This window comes from Hyaena hyaena, unplaced genomic scaffold, assembly GCF_003009895.1.
Source record: "Hyaena hyaena isolate Hyena2069 unplaced genomic scaffold, ASM300989v1 scaffold_775, whole genome shotgun sequence".
In the NCBI taxonomy this organism is placed as follows: Eukaryota; Metazoa; Chordata; class Mammalia; order Carnivora; family Hyaenidae; genus Hyaena; species Hyaena hyaena.
The window spans coordinates 37,181-54,334 of NW_024081400.1; the positions used below are offsets into that span (position 1 = coordinate 37,181).

Below are 17,154 nucleotides of genomic sequence, written 5' to 3' on the forward strand. Positions count from 1 at the left end.
ATTGTCTGTCATTCCCCAAAGGCTCTAAGCTCCTTGCTGACAGAAACCGAAGCTGTCTTGTTTATCGTTTTATCACCAGTGCCTAGCATGGTACTTGGCAAACAGTAGGCACTCTATACATGTATGTTAAATGAATAAATGAATACACAGACATCTAATTAGCCACCTAAGTAACCAGTCCGTTTACTCCAAGTTGTTCAAAGATGCTCGCTGTCTTGGAAGAGGACTGTCACTGCTGTCAGCAGTTGGCATTTATTTCTGTGGCATTTACGATGCAATTTACAATCATTTGCGAATCCAAGAAATCTCCCCATCGAGGATTCCGCCCTCTAGCCCGATGTTTAAGTAAAATGACTTCTAACTCTATGCTGCTTCCTGTTTGCTCTGTTTGGGAAAAGAAAACAACTTTTTTTTAGGTAACTCGATGTATTTGTGAAATCTGTGCCACGCGGTTCCAAGCTAGGTGCTACGAGTGACTCGGGGGACGGCCACTGTTAGCAACGGTGTCCCGCCGCCACCGCGATTTCCTGTGTGCCTCCTCACGCAAAGCTCTGGGGGCGGGGTATCGTCTCTATTCTGCATGGGAGAGCATCATGCCCAGGGTCATGGGGGCGGCCAGGAAGAGGCAGGGCAAGGGCGGGCTCCAGCTCCGCCCCCACACCCCCCTCACATGGGGGGCCCCTCGAGGGACAATCGAAGCCACGACCGACCCCAACCTGGAGCGGAATCAGGGCCAGGGAAGGGGCTTATTCCCCCCTTCAGCCTCACCTCTGCTGATGCGAAGCTCCGACAACGGTAAACGAGAGGATTTGGTCGGGGGCCCTGCAGGGCGCCTCTCATTTACTTTGCGCGGGAAACAGCAGTGATGTTCAGGGGATGCTGTACACCTTTGGAAACCCTTTCACGTTGCGCGGACAAAGACGATACTCGCAGGGAAGACATGAGGCTGAGAAAGGAGAGGACGGCCCGTCGGGCAGCGATCAGGGGCACCGGGGCCCAGGAGGCCGGCTCTCAGGACGGTGGGCCCTGCGGCGGGCGACAGAACGGCGCGTCCCTCACAGCGATGCTGTCTGGCTTCTCCCCTGAGTGTCCTCCCTTGGCGGGCTGCTCCAGGGTGGAGGGAACGAGGGAGGGCTAAGGATCTGGCATCATGGCCCCCAGGGCGTCCAAGGGGGTGGGCCTGGGCAAGGGACTGCGCCGCGGCTTTGCCCATTTCCGGGATCACATTACTGGGGTGGCTTTCAGCCCACAGGCTCCGGGGTGTGACTGCTTCCCAACGTCTCCCTCTCACTGACCGCGATTCTGAGTCTTTCTTGGCCCTGGGATGAGCCAGCCGGGCGCGAGTCTGAGAGGGCAGCTGGAACATTCCATTCCTAGGGGTCTGTGCAGCTCAGGGCACTTGCTTCCACCCAGAACCCCCTGTGGGATCCCAATGGGCAGGTGGAAGACCTTTCCAGTCTCTACCTGCCTACTGGAAAGTTCTTCCTCCGAGTCCCCTATCACTGCTCTAGGACTTGAAATCCCAAGATAACTATATGCTGTTTCCAAAAGCTATCTGTGGTCACTTTCGGCACTGCGTCCCCTGGCCTCCGGGGCCCCACGCGGCTCCGGCACTGCGTCCCCTGGCCTCCGGGGCCCCATGCGGCTCCGGCACTGTGTCCCCTGGCCTCCGGGGCCCCGTGCGGATCCGGCACTGTGTCCCCCTAGCTACGGGGGCCCCATGCTGTACCCTACATCTGTCCTGAGTCTATCCGTCCCCACTGCTCCTTCCTGGTTCCTAGCATGCTTTGTGTCAGCAGCTGTATTTATAAGCGCTTTGACACCTCCTCGTCATCCAAACCTCCCCCGATGGTTCCTCTTTGGTGCCACACCCCACCCCTCGCCAAGCGGCACTGTGACCCGTTTGCCTGGGGAACACGCTGCTTTAAGCCTGGGAGGGAAAGGCCCTTCCTCGAGGGAGGAGGAGGGAGTCGGCCTGGTCCCCAGAAATCACCTTTGCACAATGGACCCACGGCTCGAGTCTGGGCTCTCCCTTCCACAGCAACCCTCCCATGACCTCACCCTGAAGCAGAGGCACCTGTAATGGACACACTGCACGTGCCTCCATCCCTAACGTTCTGGCCCCGACGCCTCCCTCACGGCGCAGGAGCATGACAGACAGGGGAAGGATGCTGGGGCTCGGCGCTGTGTGACCCGAGCCAGCCAGCAGTGTCCCCGAGTCCTCCCGGGAATGAAAAGGGAGCCCCCTGAGCACGTCAGCATGCCAGAGGTGCACGGCTGGGGACCAGGTGCCCGCAGGCGCCCTCAGCGAACAGGCTGCTCTGAAAACCACCTCCACAAGTGGGGGCCGCACAGCAACACCCCCTCCCCGACCCCCTCGGGAGCCTGACGGCCAGCCTGTGGCACGGCCCGCAGTCCTCGGCGTCTGAGACAAGTCTGCCAGCTGGCCTCAGCCCCATTCCCGCTGCCAGGGAGCCGGGGAGGAGTCAGGGGTCAGCTGGCCAATGCGGATGACCAGTGGCTGCCTCACAGCCAGGTGAGCAGGGAGCGCGGAGCACACAGCTGTCCGTGTTACGGAGATTTAGAACCAAGCAGGCGGCAGCCGGTTCCAAGCCCCGTGTTGGTGAGGCTGAGTTCACGGAAAGTAATAAACAGGGTCTTACTTTATGGCGCCCTCCATTTTTGAAGCTGCCTCGTGGAACTGCTGTGAAGACAGCTGATACATCTCCGCATTCTGCAAGGAGAAGAACAGAACTGATTACCAAAGACTGAAACCTCCCTCTGGCTCCCACGGGAGATGCCGCGCTGAACATCGACAGATGCTAATTTAGGGGCCAGCATCTCTGCAGGTTCGTGACTGATCCTCGGCTTAGGTCCGGCCCCCGCCACGGCAGGCCAACCACGGCCACAGAATCCCAGAGCAGCAAAGCCTGGAAGGGCCGGTGGATCCCCCGGCTTGGGGGTCGGCAAGCCATCGCCCGTGAGCACACCTGGCCTGCCACCTGATTCGGCAAATAGAGCTCTATCGGGACACAGCCACACTCCTGATCTGGGTACACATCCTCCATGGCTGCCTTCGCGGTGCAGCAGCAGAGCCGAGTAGCTGAAATAGTGACTGCATGGGCTGCAGAGCCTAAAATATTCACTAAAGAAAAGGTCTACTGAGATTTGTTCAGGTCCAAGCCCCGTTTCATAGGTGGCCTCTGCTGCCTGGAGGTGAAGCTACTTGCCCGCAGCTGCACAGCAAGCAGGTGTGCCCGGGATGGGGCCCCAGCATCTGACCACCAGCGGGGCAAGGGCTCCGCTGCCTGCCGTGGCCGCCACGCTCCCTGGCCTGCTGGTTACCCCTCCATCCTTCGAGGTTGCCCCGGAAGTGTGCCATGCAGAAGCAGGCTGGTGCAGAGGTCAGTCCGGCTGGCAGCATGACCCCGCTGAGAGGAAGACCAGGGGCCGTCACAGCACGACTCCGGGTCAGTTATTCCCACGTCTCTATGTCTCAGCGGCTCAGATCCCAGCATGCACCACTTGCTTCCAGAAGAGGCTGCCGCAAACACACTGGCCCCACTAGCCGCCACCAGCCGCCACGCTCGAGCCGAAGCGCCTTGAGGCTCATAGTGAACGGACTCTTAGCCGCAGGCAGTCTGGAGGGGGACACCCCCGGAGGCCGCCCACGACAGGCTGGCGGTCACACGTCCGCAGTGAGGGTGAGGAGGCAGCACGGACGCCGTGTGAGGCCTGCCTCCCATCTGCAGGCCTGGGCCAGAGCTTCCACAGGACCTGGGTGCAAGGGCTGGTTATCCCCACTCCACAGATGGGTGAATGGAAGCTTCGGGCTTCAGGTGCCTCCCACAGGCATGGGCTAATCCTTACCAGAAGCTCGAGAGGCAGGTAAAGGGACCCTGAAGTCACAGAGCCATGACCCTGCTCGGGACCGTCCGACGCAGAGCCTGGCTCTCCCCCACTCCACCATGCACAGAGATAGCCTGGCCCCAGAGAACCAGTCGCTCCTTGGACAGAATGGAAAAGACGACAGGTGCTCAGATCAGAGCCGTGCGGGGGACGCACCCTACCCCCGAGGCACCCCGTCATCCGTCTGCAGAGAAGGTAACCCTGGCAGGGCTGGAAAGCAACGCTCCTAGGAGCCTCCAGGGCACTGAAGGCGGAGTTTGGGTGGGAACCTGGCCCTCACCCCCATCCTGGTACCTGTCCCTGGGAAAAGCCAAGGTGCAGGGACCACAGCCGGGTGTGCGCCAGGGGCCCACGTCGGGGGGGTGGCCGGGGGGGAGGAACCCAGGTACCGGAATTCTGCCTGGGGCTGCGCTGGGGTGAGCCCACTGCTGGGCTGCTAAGTGAGCCTGGACAGGTGCTCGGCTCTGAACTAAGGAGGTGCCCGTGCCCCTCCCCGGTGGCCCCAAGGCACGGCAGACGGGGAATGTGACCGCTCAGGCACACAGTGGGCTGGGCACGTGTGGGGGCTCCCCGGCCCCGCCTCCCCGCTCGCGGGTCTGCACTGATCCCGAGCTGCCCCATGTTTTCTCCCCGGAGCCCTGAGGTTCCAGAGATTACAACTCTGCCTCAACTGGTCTGACATGCGGCCACCGTGGATGGTGCTGGGTGTGTGTGTGGGGGGGGAGACGCGAACACAAGTCCTCTCAGGCCCTGCATCCCACTCCACGCAGATGCTCCTCTGTGCCGCCCTCGACAGGGGGCATCTACTTTCAACGTGGACCTTCCGTTCCTGGGCCCTCAGGGAAGACCACGGGGCCGTACACCCACATTTTAATTTTCGCTTCGGCACATGCTGTGCTCTGTGGGTGAGTCACTTCCTGGTGGTAAGATGGGGCTCCCCCTCCATCACAGGGGGGCCGGGACCATGCGGGGCGGTGCCGGGCTCACAGTGCCCACCCTGTGCACTGCGGCCACTGTCACAGCACCACTGAACTTTCTGAGGCCAGCACGGGCCTCACAGAGCTCTCCACCCGCTTGGGCTGGTTCTCTGCCCCGAGAAAGCCTCCGGGCTCAGGCCTCTCCTCCTGGGTCACGTGTCAGGCTGCTGTCGTCTAGGACCAGGGCCTGCCAGCGGCCTTTCCAAGGGAGTCCCCGTGGCCCAGACAGGCTGGCAGGAGCCTGGCACCGCTGTGCCGGCTCCGCATCTCCCTGCACACCGCCGGCCAGGGCGAGCTCAGCAAGCAGCCACGGCGTCTGCAAGCGCAGGCTGAACGTGTGGTCGGCGAGATTTGTCACAGGAAGTGCCCGCATACCAGAAGCGGTCGTGACCACCCCGCTGCAGCTTCCTCTATTGTCTCCCAGCATGACTCAGAGGAACCCCCCCTGGGGCACCGCCCTCCCCGCCACCTCTGCCCCGTCACCTGCCTGAGCAAGCTCTGGGACCACGTGCCACCGCGCGTCCCCTGTGCTGCCCACATGATGCCTTTGGAAGGCTGCGCCTGCGCCCGGCATCCACCAGGCCCCCCAAGGCTGCTGCAGTGCACCCTGTGGACGCCTGGACCCTTCCCCTGTTGAGGGGCGGCTTCGCTTGGGGGCCACCCAAGCGCACACCACACACCCGCCAGGTGCCATAGGTTTCCAAGGCAAGCTCGCCCTCTCACGGCCTCCCGGGTTCCTGACAGCGCCGTGACCGGATCACAGCAGGCTGCTCGCCAACCGTCCCCGGTGCCGTGGGGGCACCGGAACGGGCACCTGGTGGACACCATCTGCCTGACTTTTGGGAGCTGGCACCTGAATCGAGGCCTAGAAAACTCTTTTTATATCAAATAGTGTTTTTGAAAAAGGCAAAAATCACAAAGGGTTGGGGCGCCTGGGTGGCTTAGTCGGTTAAGCGTCCGACTTTCGCTTAGGTCATGATCTCACGGTTCGTGGGTTCGAGCCCCGCGTCGGGCTCTGTGCTGACTGCCAGCTCAGAGCCTGGAGCCTGTTTCAGAGTCTGTATCTCCCTCTCTCTCTGACCCTCCCCTGTTCACGCTGTCTCTCTCTATCCTAGAAATAAATAAAAATATTTGAAAAAAAAAAAAAGCACAAAGGGCAGGGGGGAGGAGGGCAGCGACCAGCAAGCCGCTTGGCCAGCGCGGCCCCGGCACTCCCCCTCGCACGGAGCGTCCAAGCGTGGTCTGCCCGTGCGCGCCCACTGCCCGCTCCTCCTTCCACCCGCCCAACGCCACCCCACGGCGGGTCCCACTATCATGGCGCCTTTACCTCTGCGCGAGAGGAGTACATCTGAGGAGCGCGTTCTACAAGTCAAACTCTTGGGCCTGAGGGTACATCCATTTTGACCGAAGTGAGTCTTATACAATGAGCAGAAATGGGTCAATGATGCGGGCGGGTCGTGTAAACAAGGGAGAGGGAGGGATACCACAGGGTGGATGCTCTACTTGGACCCGGGGGAGACAAGACAGCCCGGGACCTGGGCATCGGGGGCGGGGAGGCGTCTCCACTGCAGCCTGGGAGCCTGGACCTCAGCCCACGGGCTCTACTTTCACGTGCGGGAGAGCCAGGGGAGGTGTGTGTTTCGGAGAGAACACTGGCGGCTGTGTGGACGGGGGAGTGCGGTACCGGCAGGGGGTCTGGCGGCAGCGCTGTGCCCTGAGGAGTGCTGTCGCCCGTCCCTAGGCCGTGGGGAGAGGCCCCAAGTGTGCTGCACTGACTCCCCACAGTCAGTGAGCACCTGGAGATCGTGAGCCACTACTTCCGGATGACTTCTCCTCCGAGTTAGATTCCCGATTCTGGAATCTCTTGCCCAGCCCGATAAACAGCTGCCCCTCCCCCCCTCCTCCAGCTGCTGAGAATGCACATCTGAAACCGGAAGACCTGATCTCCATTAATTAAATCTGCCATTAAAAATTAAATAACGTGAGTAAGAAGGTGTGAGTGTTATCTCTACGGGTTTCAGAAGTCACGGCGTTCCCTCAATTACTTCCCAGGCAGTTTTCATATTTCATACTGTCTGATTTCTCCAAGGGCCTGGGTTTGCGAGATCAAAAGAGAGCGTGACGGTGAGGGAGGCACAGCGAGAGGGTCCAGAGGGGGACGGCGAGGAAACATGGTAAGGGCCACAGAGGCGGTCCTGCTGCCCCTGCTGAGGGGCCGTGAGGGACCAGAGCAGGGCAGGGTGTGGCAGGGGGACGGGGAAGGGCCAGCGCTAACCCACTAGCAGTGGAGCGAGGGGTAGTGGTCCTGGAAGAGAAGACAACAGAGGTCAACGTGATGGTCGGCAGGGGAGTGGCTTCTGGGCTTGAACCCCCCTCCCCCAGGGCCGTGTAGACATGCCTACTGTGCGCGTGGGCCTCTGCAGGGTGTCAGGGGAGAGTGCCCATGAGGCATTTCTGTCCGACAGGAAAGACTGAAGAAAGGCCCGAGGACCATCCCAGGATCAAGTGAGGCATCTGGGGCAGGTAGGATGGGTGCGGGCCCTGTGGTCAGAAGGCAGCCCCCAGAGCGGTCTGGCACGGACCGGCACCTGCCCTCCGGCCTGCCCCCTCCGCCTCCCATCTGTAACAGGAGAGCGGTGGCAGGGCCTCCTGCGTATGCTGGTGCGGGAGCTGGCAGGGATGCCAACGAGATAATGCCCGTAAAACACTCAGAACACTGCCTGGTACACACTGAACGCTCAATAAGTATTTTGAGAACTTAACAGCCAAACGCGTATGAACCAGCAAAGACAGCTGGACGAGAGATCTGGAAATAGTGAAAGAGTGAGGGCGTGACATCCACGAACCGAGGGGTTTTCGCCTGTTTTGCTCGCTGATCTATCCCCCAGGGCCTCGAACCATGCCTGGTACCTGGTAAGCCCTCAATAAAGATTTGGTGCATAAACAGAGGGAGAGGTTGGTACCGCTAGAGAAGAGGTAAAAACACAAGCGGGATGTGGTCGTTTGTTGGTCGATCGAAAAAGTCTGCCAAGCTGGGGCTCTGTGCCAGGCGCCCTGCGGGCACCAAGGAGAGCCCCACACCATCTGATGGGGACCCGTCGCCCACAGATTCACCAGGAGCACTCAGGCCAGGCGCTGTAGCAGGGACTCCCAGATAGGCCGGCCCCTTCTTGCCCAGAGCAGTGCTTCAAGAGTGTCCAGTCTTCTGCCACAGGACACGGGGCTCAGAAAGGCAAAGGATCCCACACTGGGGGCCAGAACTTCAAGGGAAAGAGGCAGGACCCGAAAACAGGTCTATCAGCCCCCCACTTAGCACCACGTTCCCACCCCCCACCGCCCAGGGAAGAAATTTAACAAGCCAAAGGCCGTATATGCAGGATTCAAAGCCAACGTGTGGTTAGACGTAGAACAATGAGAAGCCTAGGGTCCCGGCTGCCCAGGGCAGGGCAAGATGGCCAGCAAAATCCGTGCAGGCTGTGGAAGGGCCCAGAGCTGAAGGCTGAGAACAATCCCAGACGCTGAGAGGACTCAGAGCGAGGACAGGAGAGCCCCATCGTGAGGCGCTGTCAGTGTGGCGGAGAGCCGGTCACTGGGGAGACGCGGAAATCGCCCGCCTAATTACCAACCTTCTCGAAGCTCACAGGAATGCTACATTTTAAGGGGAGTGAAAAAACTTAATGTATTCAGGATCTGAAGAATCTCTGACTTGAAAAGAATAAAAACCACAAAGACGAAATGCATGTGAATCTTCTGTAAAGAGTCCAAAGAGTCAACACAAAAATTTCTAAATCTCAGGACGTGTGATCAGCAACACAATTGGTAAAGGAATGGAAATTCAGTTTTGTTCTGTGGCTAAACAGCTGGTTCTGGGCAATTTATGAAGTCACACGACGACATCCTTGTCCCCTTCCCTCCTCCTGGGTGCACGTGGAGAAAGGACGCCTCTTTCCAGACCTGCTCTGGCACTTACCCTGGATGGGGGTGCACAGACGAGTCTTTCCCTCCGCTGCTCGCACTCAGCAATGTCCATCTGGGCGCTCTCAGTGCTGGAGCGGCTCCCTCCCACGGTCTCCTCACTCCTAGGCCCACCATCTGTCACCGCCACCTATGGTCAGGCCACACCCAAGGCCTCCCGCCCCCAGGACGGCCCTAACTGGGAGACTCCTGCACCCCCAGACAGCCTTACCTGGGGTGCTCCTTCCATTTTCTAGGACAGCCCCACCTGGGACCCCCACCCCCCCATACCCCAGGACAGCTTCGCCTGGGATCTTCCCTCCAACCCCCAGAAGAGCCACAAACCTAGAGCTCGAACCTCAGCTGAGCTTTCTACACAACTCGTAATTCTCCGTAACAGCTGTCCTGAACTTATCTCGAATTGCTGACTGAATTCCTTACCTTGAATCCTACTGCGGGCAAGTGACTGTGTCTCAACTTCAGAGGCCTGAGAAGCTGCTGCCAGGCACCAACTGGCACACTCCCCTAGTGGCAAGCATGCCTCTGGCCATGCCCATGACCCTTCACCCCCAGAGTAGAGCCCACCATCCCGCCGGGCTCCCGGGCTCCAGGGTCCACGGTGGCGTGGGAAGACGGTGCCCTCTCCCTGTGCCTGTTCCCTCCGGGTCCCATGGGGAGAATGCAGACCCATCTTTCAGGGGTGCCCTGAGGGTGCGGTGAACAATGGGTACGAAGCCACCCAGGGTGTCAGGGCTCGTTTGTTTCCTCCATTCATCCCAGCAGTATTTACTGTGTGCCTACTGTTCACCAGGGCTGCCGTGCAATCAGAGGCACAGCAGCAAACAGGACATGAAAGCCTTGCCTTCACAGAGCTAACAATCTGGAAATGGAAAAACAAGAAAACAACTCAGAAGTGCCATCGAGAGACACAGCAGGTTAAGGGGATGAGGAGCAACGAGATGGGGTGGGGGCTACTTGGAAGAGGTGGACCCGGGCCTCTCAGCCGGGTGGCTTGGGGTGGACGTGAGCAGCGAAAACAGGATTCCGGGATTCCGGGGAAGGACCGACGGCAGAAATGCCCTTGACGGGTTCTTGGGCAACGAGGGGCGCGCGGCTGGAAGATGTTCAAGACGAGAACAGATGCAGAGAAAAGGCAGGCGGGCTGGCAGGAAGCCACTGGAGGGTCTGATCAGGGGCTGATACGATCTGATTTCCACTCTGGAAGGATCACCGGCTGCTGTGTTACAAAGAAGCTACTGGGAAGAGAGAGTGGAAGCGGCCAGGCCACTTGGAGGCCCCTGCAGTGACCCCAGTGGATCATTTCCCGAGGGTGTGACAGACCGCGACCCCACATCGGTGCTGGAGGACCAGCCTCGCCCCTCAGGGTCGGCTCCGCAGAGCCGGGAACCTTCCAGAGACAACCTGCAGAGGGGCCCTGGAGGCCGTGGGGACAGGAGTAAGGGGCTCAGGACAGCAGCCGGGCTCATCTAAGCCCGGAGTCCCACAGCTTGGCCGCAGAGCCCGTTCCTGAGCCTCAGCTGGCGCCGGCACTCCCCTCGGCCCCGGCTTCCGTCAGCGATACGACCCCAGGCTCACGTCCTCTCTCCTTCTGCCTGGCAGTCTGCGTCCCGAGCTCTCCTCTTCCTCAAACCTCCTCTCGCATTCCCTCGTTCCGTCCGCCCCCCACACCTCCCGCACTGCCCGCCACCCCTGCCCGCCCAGCGCCTGGAATGGGGACCCGCCAAGGGTCGCTGCTTCTACCCTCCCGGGGTCCTCGGATCGAGTGGCAACCAGATGCGGTACCTCTGCCTCCTCGGGCCTCTCGGGGCCCTTCCTTTCCCCCCACCGTCACTGCTTCCGTGTGTCCCTATTACCCGAGGAGGCCGTGCGGCACGCGCACACCACACCGGCCCCCCTTCCAGCTCACCCCCATGCCGCCGTGGGAGCAGTCAGTCACTACGCCCCCCACTGTCTGCACAATGGCCTCTGACCCTCCCTAATGAATGACCTTGGCACGGCCCTCGGTGGGCTCTGCCCTTCGTCGGCAAGGACTCCCCATCTTCCAAGCCTCCGTCGTGTTCTCTGTGTTCTTTCTTCTGCCGATTCCTCCCTGCCCACCTGAGGAAGTCTGATTCGGGCTCTGGGACCCCACAACGTGCCCTCCGCTGGCCGATGTCATTCCTCTCCCACCTCCCGGGCCACACTGATGTTTCCCTTCTCGGCGCTCTGTCCCACGCGCTGCGGCGGCGTTTCCCACAGTGCACTGCAGTCCTCCGCTGACATGCCTGCGTCCCCAACTTGGACAGGGACCCAGAGAAGCCTGCGGTCAGCTTTTGGACTTCACTGATCCGCACTTCGAGAATGAACAAGGGTCTTGTCATTCCTCTTGCTCTGGGCCTCGCCGATCCCCAAACTCTGTCTTCCCGATCCCCTCTGGCCTGAGGCGGCCGATGACCCTCTCCCTGGAGGCCGCCAGGCCTGGCCCAGCCCCCTGGGATCTGCTCTCATCACAGCCCTGAAGCCACGCCCTGTCGTGTCGCTCCCCACCTGTGCCCCTCCCCTCCTCCGCCACGGACATCCATCCTGCCCATCCAGGCACCCCTTGTTCCCTGGACATCTCCATGGCGTCTCGCCTGACGCACGGGGTTGGCTGCTATCTGAGCCTTGCAAAAGTGTGAACTGCTAATTAGGGTGTTGTGACAGGGGCTGTGTAGGTGAGACCCTCCTGGAAGTATCTGCATTTGTGAAAAGTCAGAGGGAAAGGATCCCTGTCACTTTCTGCTCTGCCATAAGAAGAGTCTAAGGCTCGGAGCTGCATTTCGGGGCCATGCCTCTTCCCCTCCTGGCATTTTAGTCGTTTCTAGGGTAGGTGTGGGTGCGTTGCTGTGTGTGTGTGACAGGGGGTGGGACTTACCAAGCTCTCCTTACAAGGGGCCGAAGAAACAGAGCCTTGAGCACCTACATACATATATGTACATGCCACACACACACACACACACACACACACACACACAGTAAAGCACGAGATAAACATAAAGCTGCATTAATTAGCAATAACGGCACAGGTTTTTCAGAATTTTGATTTACACTGAATACTAAACACTAGCCACCAGACCTCTGATGAGTGCTGATCTTGACCGGAGAACTTCTCTCTGTTTAAAAAAATTTCCCTCAAAGTCTAGAGCTGCAATATTACATGGGTTTCAGGTATAGAACACGGTGACGGACATTTGTACGGACTGTGAGATGCTCACCATGAGACTTCCAGTTACCGTGTGCCACCACACAGAGCTGTTACGACACTACTGCCTGTATTCGATATGCTGTATGCTACATCCTCATAACTGGAAGTTTGTACTTTGTGATGTCCTCCCCTCTCCTCTGGCATCTATCCGTTTTCTCTATTTGATAGGTCCTCTTCTCCAAGAGCTAATTTTCATTAGGTGGAGCCGAGATGTGTCTGGCGGGGGGAATGACCTACCCCTCTGGAGTCCTGGGTCATTTACTGGGTGACCCAGGCTGGGAAGGACAAAGGCCACGTTCTGCCCGGGACACACACACCAGGTGCTGTGGCCCAGGGCCCCCTCAGCTCTGTCCTCATCCCCTCTGGCCTGAGGCGGTCACGACCCTCTCCCTGGAGGGCCTCCAGGCCTGGCCCAGCCCCCCTGGGATCCACTCCCATCTCAGCGGCAGCGACAGTCCCGAAGCCACGCCCTATTGTGTCAAGGGCCACAGCTCCACAGGAATCTGCCACGACTGTGCAGCGCTGACGTGCTGCACGGCGCCCCACATAACAGCTGAGTGACAAGCCACAGAAAGGGCCAGTCAGAGGTGTGGGGTCAGCTCCTGTCTGAGAGTCTGCAGGGAAGACCCCACGTTAGAGTGTGTGAGGGGCCGGGAAGACTGGATTCAGGGGAGTGGGATCATTCAGGAAAAATTGCAGGCGAAAGTACGAGAAACGGTTAAAGGCAAAAAGATTAAGGCTCTGTTTAGAGCCATAAGTGGGGGCGCCTGGGTGGCTCAGTTGGGGAAGCGTCCGACTTCAGCTCAGGTCATGAGTTCGAGCCCCGCGTCGGGCTCTGTGCTGACAGCTCAGAGCCTGGAGCTGCTTCGGATTGTGTCTCCCTCCCGGTCCCTGCCCGTCCCCCGCTCGTGTTCTGTCTCTCTGGTGAAAATGAATAAACATTAAAAAAAAAAAAGGAAAGTCGTACGAGAACAAGATGTTTTTTAAAACACCTTCGGTGTGCGGAGGGTTAAGCGTCCAGGGCCTGGGTGGGAAAGCTTGGAACCAGACTGAGGCCAGGCAGGAGATGTCGAAGGAGGAGGGGAAGCAAAGAGCTTTCCGCGGCTGCTAAATACAGAACGGCATTTAACCTAGACTGAAGCCACGTGAGGTGGACAAGGCCGGGGCCGGGCAGCGTGCCTGCGGTAAACAGGGCTGACAAGGTAATCTAGCGCCGTAATCACTCCGTGGTGGGATGTGGAGGGAGGCAGGGCCGTCCGGCTGCCCCCGAGGAAAGCTACAGGCTCTGGATGCCATGAACTGTCACAGCGACAGAGAGCAGCAGAGGCGCGAGCCGGGGCTGTGACGCCTCTGGGGCCGGGAATCCCGCGGGGCTGCGGACGGGCCTGCTCGGGACCCAGCACGTCGCACCTGCAGGTGCGGCGCATTCGGGCCGCGGCGGCATCTGCCAGATGTTCCCGCTGCTTGTGCTGATCCCCGAGTTCCAGCCCAGAAGGACGGCGTGGGCAGGGCTCCCGGCGGGGGACCACGCTCAGCGACGCTCAGCGTCAGGGGACTCTTGGCCCTCCGTGCCGGAGGCTGGCCCCGCTCCTGAGAGCAGCCCCGAGTGCCTCTCTGAAGACCCCCATGAGAGAGAAGCCCCCCAGGCACGTGTGGACCCCTTGCCCTCAGCTTAGCCTCCCCCTGAGGGGGGAGACTGAGGCAGCATAAGTCTCGCTCATCAGACGGCGGTTCGTGAACCCGCAGCAGCCGCGGCGCCGCCTGGCACTGATTGGAACGCGGGACACCTCGGGCTGGGCCCAGGCCTGCTGCCCGGTGACCTGTGTGCCTGTGAAGTGGGAGAGGCACAGGTGTGCAGGAGGTGGGCCTGTGGGCTCTGTGTCAACAGCGTTGTGTTAATTTTCTTAAAAAAAACTGAACGCCCTTGGTTGGGTCCTGCCCTCCGCAGTTGGGCACGGTCCTGGGGCGTCTCTGTGGCTTGGTAACCCCATCCTGGGACCCCTGAACTCTTCTCCCTGGGCTCTGAAGGCAGCCACAGCAGGGCCCGTGGCTTGGCGCTCACACCCAGGCCAGTCGTCCTCAACCCCCGCAGCGCATCACAATCGCCGCAGCCTTTCCAAGCGTAAGGCCCCCACCCAGAGAGTCTGGTGACTGGTCCTGGGGACACCGAGGCATCAGCATTTTCAAGACGCTCTCCCTAGGGAGTTGTCAAGGGAGACCTGAGATGGAAACACGCGACGCAACCCTGGCTGTGCCGCCCCCCCCCGCCGCCTTCAGCCTCTCTGCGCCTCGGTCTCCCCAACTCCCAAATGAAGACAGGAGCCGCCTGGCAGGTGCGCGCCTCGCTCAAAGGGCCGCCGTGAGGACTACGGGGAGTGCAGGGGAGGACTTGGTACAAGACACAGTAAGTGCCGGCGCTTCCAGAAGACAATGACCCTCCAGTTATGGTGCCACGGAGCCTCCTCTGACCGGCACCCCACCCCCCTCACGTGGCATGTTCCAAACGTTCCCCGGATCTGTGGGCACTCTTTGGAAAGGGCCTCGGCGGATCAATGTTGCGGAACCCAAGTCCAAGGTGGGTCTGACCGGGAAGGCGACGGCCTCTTCTCTCAGGCGAGGACACCTGCCTGAGCACAGTCTTAACCTGCGTCAGCTTTCGGGAGGATCCCATTCGCGTCAATTCTTGTTGGTGGCCTCTGTGGCATTCGCTCTTTCTCTCCCTCCCCCAGGCTCCCCGTCTCCCTTGAGGAACGCATATGGGTTCAGGGAAACGGACCACAGCCTCGGGCCTGGGGGTGGCAGGGGGTGACCGGGGTCAGGGCAACCGATGCATGCCAGGGGCCCGGCCGCAGGGCTGGGGAGTGACCTAAGCTGGTCCCGTCAGAACGAGTTGTAACTTGCGGGGAGGCTGTGAATGCTGAGCCCGGGCTGGTCCGAGGAGGGCGGACCCAGGGGAGCCGGGGAGAAATGGGCAGAGTCTGTGGGCGCTGCACCACCCCGGGTCTCTCATTTCCTTATGGGCTGAACTACGTAGAGTCTGTCTGGCTTTTTGTTTCTGGAAGCTGAACGTACCACTCTGCCGGTGCTGGGCTGTATCAGCACCCACTTGGAGCCAAGTGCTGGGCCGGGGAAACTCAGAAACAATCTCTCATCTGTCGAGGTCACAGAGGTGCCAGGCACAAAGCGTACGGAATTAGAATCGGATCGTCCTGACTGCACATCACACCGAGCTCACCGTCAACAAAACTCCCGGCTCTTTGCCATACGTGTCGCTAGAAATACTTGTGCAATAAGTTTTCTGGAGCTAAGTGAAAAAAAGCCCACCATTCGTTCTCGCCAAATGGCAATGTAAAAATTTACCCAATAATCAATTTAGTGAATGCAGTCTGGGGAGATCTTCAGACATTGATTTATCATGTTGGTCAGGACACTGTTGGCTGAAGATCCTGGAAAATTAGACTCGAACTGGTGTGGACGCTAATGGGAACTGCTGGCTCACTTTAACTGCGGTCCAGTGGTGCTTTAGGTGAAAATCAAGTGGCTGAACAAGGTCACCAAAAACTTGCTTACTGCCACCTCCCCATTCTGCCTTCTTTACGTTGGTTTCGTCCTAAGCCCGGTTCTCCTCATGGTTACAAGGTGGCTGCCAGCAAGCAGCTTCTAGGGGCCCCACTCCCCCTTGCTGACATAGAGCAGGAAAACAGAGCATGTAGCCTGCGACACAAGGACACTCTCACAAACAGGAAAAGTGAAGAGAAGGAAAAGGAAAAGACACCGTGCTCTCTGAAGCCTACAGAATCCTCTTTCTCCGAGGTCCCCAAACGTCTCTTCTGTCTTTCGGGCCTATACCGAGTCACGGATCTGAACCAACTGCGAAGGCCAGGGCGGCAAGATGTGAAGATCAACATAAGTCAATCAGGGAATACGTGAGACTTGACACTGGGCTCCCCTCATTCAGAAACGCACAGGCTGTATCACCAGGAAAGGAAGACAAAAATGGAAATCCAGACACCGTCACCAAAGGGAAGGAAAAGTAGATTTTGGGCAGCTCTAAAGAGCAAATGTTTTTGACTGTCATTCAACACACTCACTATTCATCGAGCTTTGGGTACTTTGCAAATCTGATGAGTAGGTGTTCTATGTCTTTAAATCGCCAATAAAAATGTTGACGGAGGCAGGAATGAGGAGAACTCTCAGGGCCCATGTTGATCTATTTCATAGCATCTTTCCACTATGGTAATTTAACCTGTCACAAAGCAACCTGATCATCTTACCATGTAGCCACCAGACCCAAACAGCATCATCACCCTCACCAGACATTGCCCGGAAGCACAGTTACAGAATATCCAAGCCACTTCTGTAACCTAATACTTCAGATGTCCCTGAAGGAAACAGTGTGAGCCTGAGTGCTGGCGATGCTCGAAACCCTGTCCGCACATTAGCCGTCCGCTGGTCCCAAATGCCTGAGGTCCTCCACACATATGCGCCCGCTGCACTACTTCCTGGGGTTCTGACATCCTTGAGGGGAAGTTCACATAACAGAAAACTAACGCTTTTCCTTTTTTTCTTTTCAGCTTATTAGTTTATTTTGAGAGAGACAGAGACAGTGTGAGCAGGAGAGGGACAGAGAGAGAGAGAATCCCAAGCAGGCTCCATGCTCAGAACAGAGCCCGACATGGGGCTCGATCTCGAGAACCGTGAGGTCATGACCTGCACCGAAATCAGGAGTGAGGCCCTTAACTGCCCGAGCCACCCAGGTGCCCTGAAAAGTAACTATTTTCAAGCGACCATTTCGGTGGCATTCAATACAATCACAATATTGCATAACCATCATCTCTAGGGACATGCATATACATATACTCGAGTCCCTGTTTTCAGTGCTTTGGGGTATACACCTAGGAGCAGAACTGGATCACACGGCAATTCTCTGTTTAAATTCTTGAGGAATTGCCAACTTGTTCTCCACAGAGGCTGAACTGGTTTGCATTTCTGCCAACAATGTACAAAGGTTCCAATTTCTCCACGTCATCACACTTATTATCCTCTTTAGAAAAAGAAACATTAGAGCCA

The 17,154-nt window shown here is 58.8% G+C and overlaps 1 protein-coding gene across 1 annotated transcript in view; it reads right to left on the reverse strand.

Moving 5' to 3' along the window:
• The window catches only part of CHCHD6 (coiled-coil-helix-coiled-coil-helix domain containing 6), a 196,842-nt gene that overhangs the window by 6,557 nt on the left and 173,131 nt on the right, over positions 1-17,154 (reverse strand). Inside the window, exon 6 of the mRNA XM_039218532.1 lies at positions 2,664-2,734. Coding sequence (XP_039074463.1) covers positions 2,664-2,734 — 71 coding nt within the window. The remainder of the gene's footprint in view (positions 1-2,663; positions 2,735-17,154) is intronic.